Consider the following 1,730-nt stretch of genomic DNA (forward strand, 5'->3'; position numbering starts at 1 on the left):
AAAAAAAAAATCCTACAAGCAAACAAAATACAAAAATAAAAATATTCAGTTTTTGCGTCACAAAGAACCTGTTTAAAACTCATTAACATCATTAATATAAACTACAATTTGCCACTAACACCATCCTTAAAAAAACTGGTTAAAACAAAACAACAAAACTCATTATCAACTTACATCTTCATCTTCATTAAAAGCCGCTGCTACTGAAAGTGTTTTTGGAGCAAGAGTTGGAACAGTTTCTTTAGGCTTCTGAAGAAGAAACATATTAAAAAGATTATCAAGTACTTTTCTGGGGAGCAGGTTTAAAAAAAAGTATTATCACATAAATAATACTCATATAGGCTTAAGAATGTGAATAATTTAAAAGATTCGACTTTATGGGGGTTTGGGGGTAAACTTCTGGTTTGTAGAATATATCAAGTTTATGTCTTCACAGAAACTTATTAGCACTTTAGCAAAATCTACCCTCTTTTATGACATGTGGATTATTGATGGATAGGTTTTACTTTACTCATTTTTCATTTACTGACTTATTTATTTTTTGGAAACAGAGTTTTTACTTTGTTGCCCTCAGTAAAGTGCTGTGATGTCACAGCTCACAGCAACCTTAAACTCTTAGGCTCAGGCGACTCTTAGCCTCCCAAGTAGCTGGGACAACAGGCACCCCCTGGCTATTTTTAGAGATGGGGTCTCACTCTGGCTCAGGCTGTCTTGAATCCCTGAGCTCAGGCAATCCATCCACTTTGACTGTCCAGAGTGCTAAGATTACAGGTGTGAGCCACTGTGCCCGGCCTTTTATTTTTTAGAGAGAGAGTCTCAAGTTGTTGCCCTGGGTAGAGTGCCATGGAAATATCATAGCTCAGAGTAACCTCCAACTCTTGGGCTCAAGTGATTCTCTTGCCTCAGTTTTTTATATTTTTAGTACAGACAGGGTCTTCCTCCATATCAGGCTGGTCCCAAACCCATGAGCTCAAGCAATCCACCTGCCTTGGCTTCCCAGAGTATTAGGATTACAGGTGTGAGCCACTATGCCTGGCTAAAGGAAAAGGATTTTCTTGCTTGGGTCCCTGTGAGCACTATGAAACTAAAGTACCCATGGGAGCTCTTAAGCAGAGCTGTCTAGGAGGCAGATGGCAGCCTGTCTGAGGGTAGACACAGAATTCGGTGGTTAAAACTATTGAAAACTACAGGAATGAATGAAATTGACCAGAGAAGTACATAGAAAGGAAGGTTACTAACAACAAAATCCTGAGTATCAGTATTTTAAGTGGGGAGCTTCATAGAGAGAAGAGATAAGGAACAAAAGGTGGGGAAATTAAGTGAATAACCAATAAAAAGCATGTCATAAAAGCCAAAGTATGGATGTTTTCCAAAAGGACCTGATGATTAAAGTGTGGCATACTAGTGGCTGGTTATCCTACAGAGAATAATTTTAGGAAAGTGAAGTAGGGAGCCAGATTATAGTGGATTGAAGACTGAAAGAGTGGTAAAAGGATGGGTATGTTGAGGGCAAATTAAATTCTTCATAAACCTTGGGTTAGACAGAAGAGATGGTGTGGGCAAAGTATGTTTACAGGTCTAAGGGAAGAAAGCTAGCTAGTACAGACAGACTAGTCATGTTGTCTTTTATGTTCTTAAGGGATTGTATTTAATGTTACTACCTTACCTGTACTCAGTACCCCTTAGTTTCCTGATATAATAGACCCTTTCTTTCTTTCTTTTTTTTTTTT

General features: G+C 38.2%; 1 protein-coding gene across 1 annotated transcript in view; it reads right to left on the minus strand.

Annotated features, from left to right (window-relative positions):
* PCNP (PEST proteolytic signal containing nuclear protein) overlaps positions 1 to 1,730 on the minus strand; it is a 25,370-nt gene that overhangs the window by 11,981 nt on the left and 11,659 nt on the right. The window contains exon 3 of the mRNA XM_003801785.3: positions 175 to 249. Within this exon, the coding sequence (XP_003801833.2) occupies positions 175 to 249 (75 nt within the window). The remainder of the gene's footprint in view (positions 1 to 174; positions 250 to 1,730) is intronic.

Source organism: Otolemur garnettii, unplaced genomic scaffold (genome assembly GCF_000181295.1).
Source record: "Otolemur garnettii isolate 467f Iridium unplaced genomic scaffold, OtoGar3 scaffold00220, whole genome shotgun sequence".
In the NCBI taxonomy this organism is placed as follows: Eukaryota; Metazoa; Chordata; class Mammalia; order Primates; family Galagidae; genus Otolemur; species Otolemur garnettii.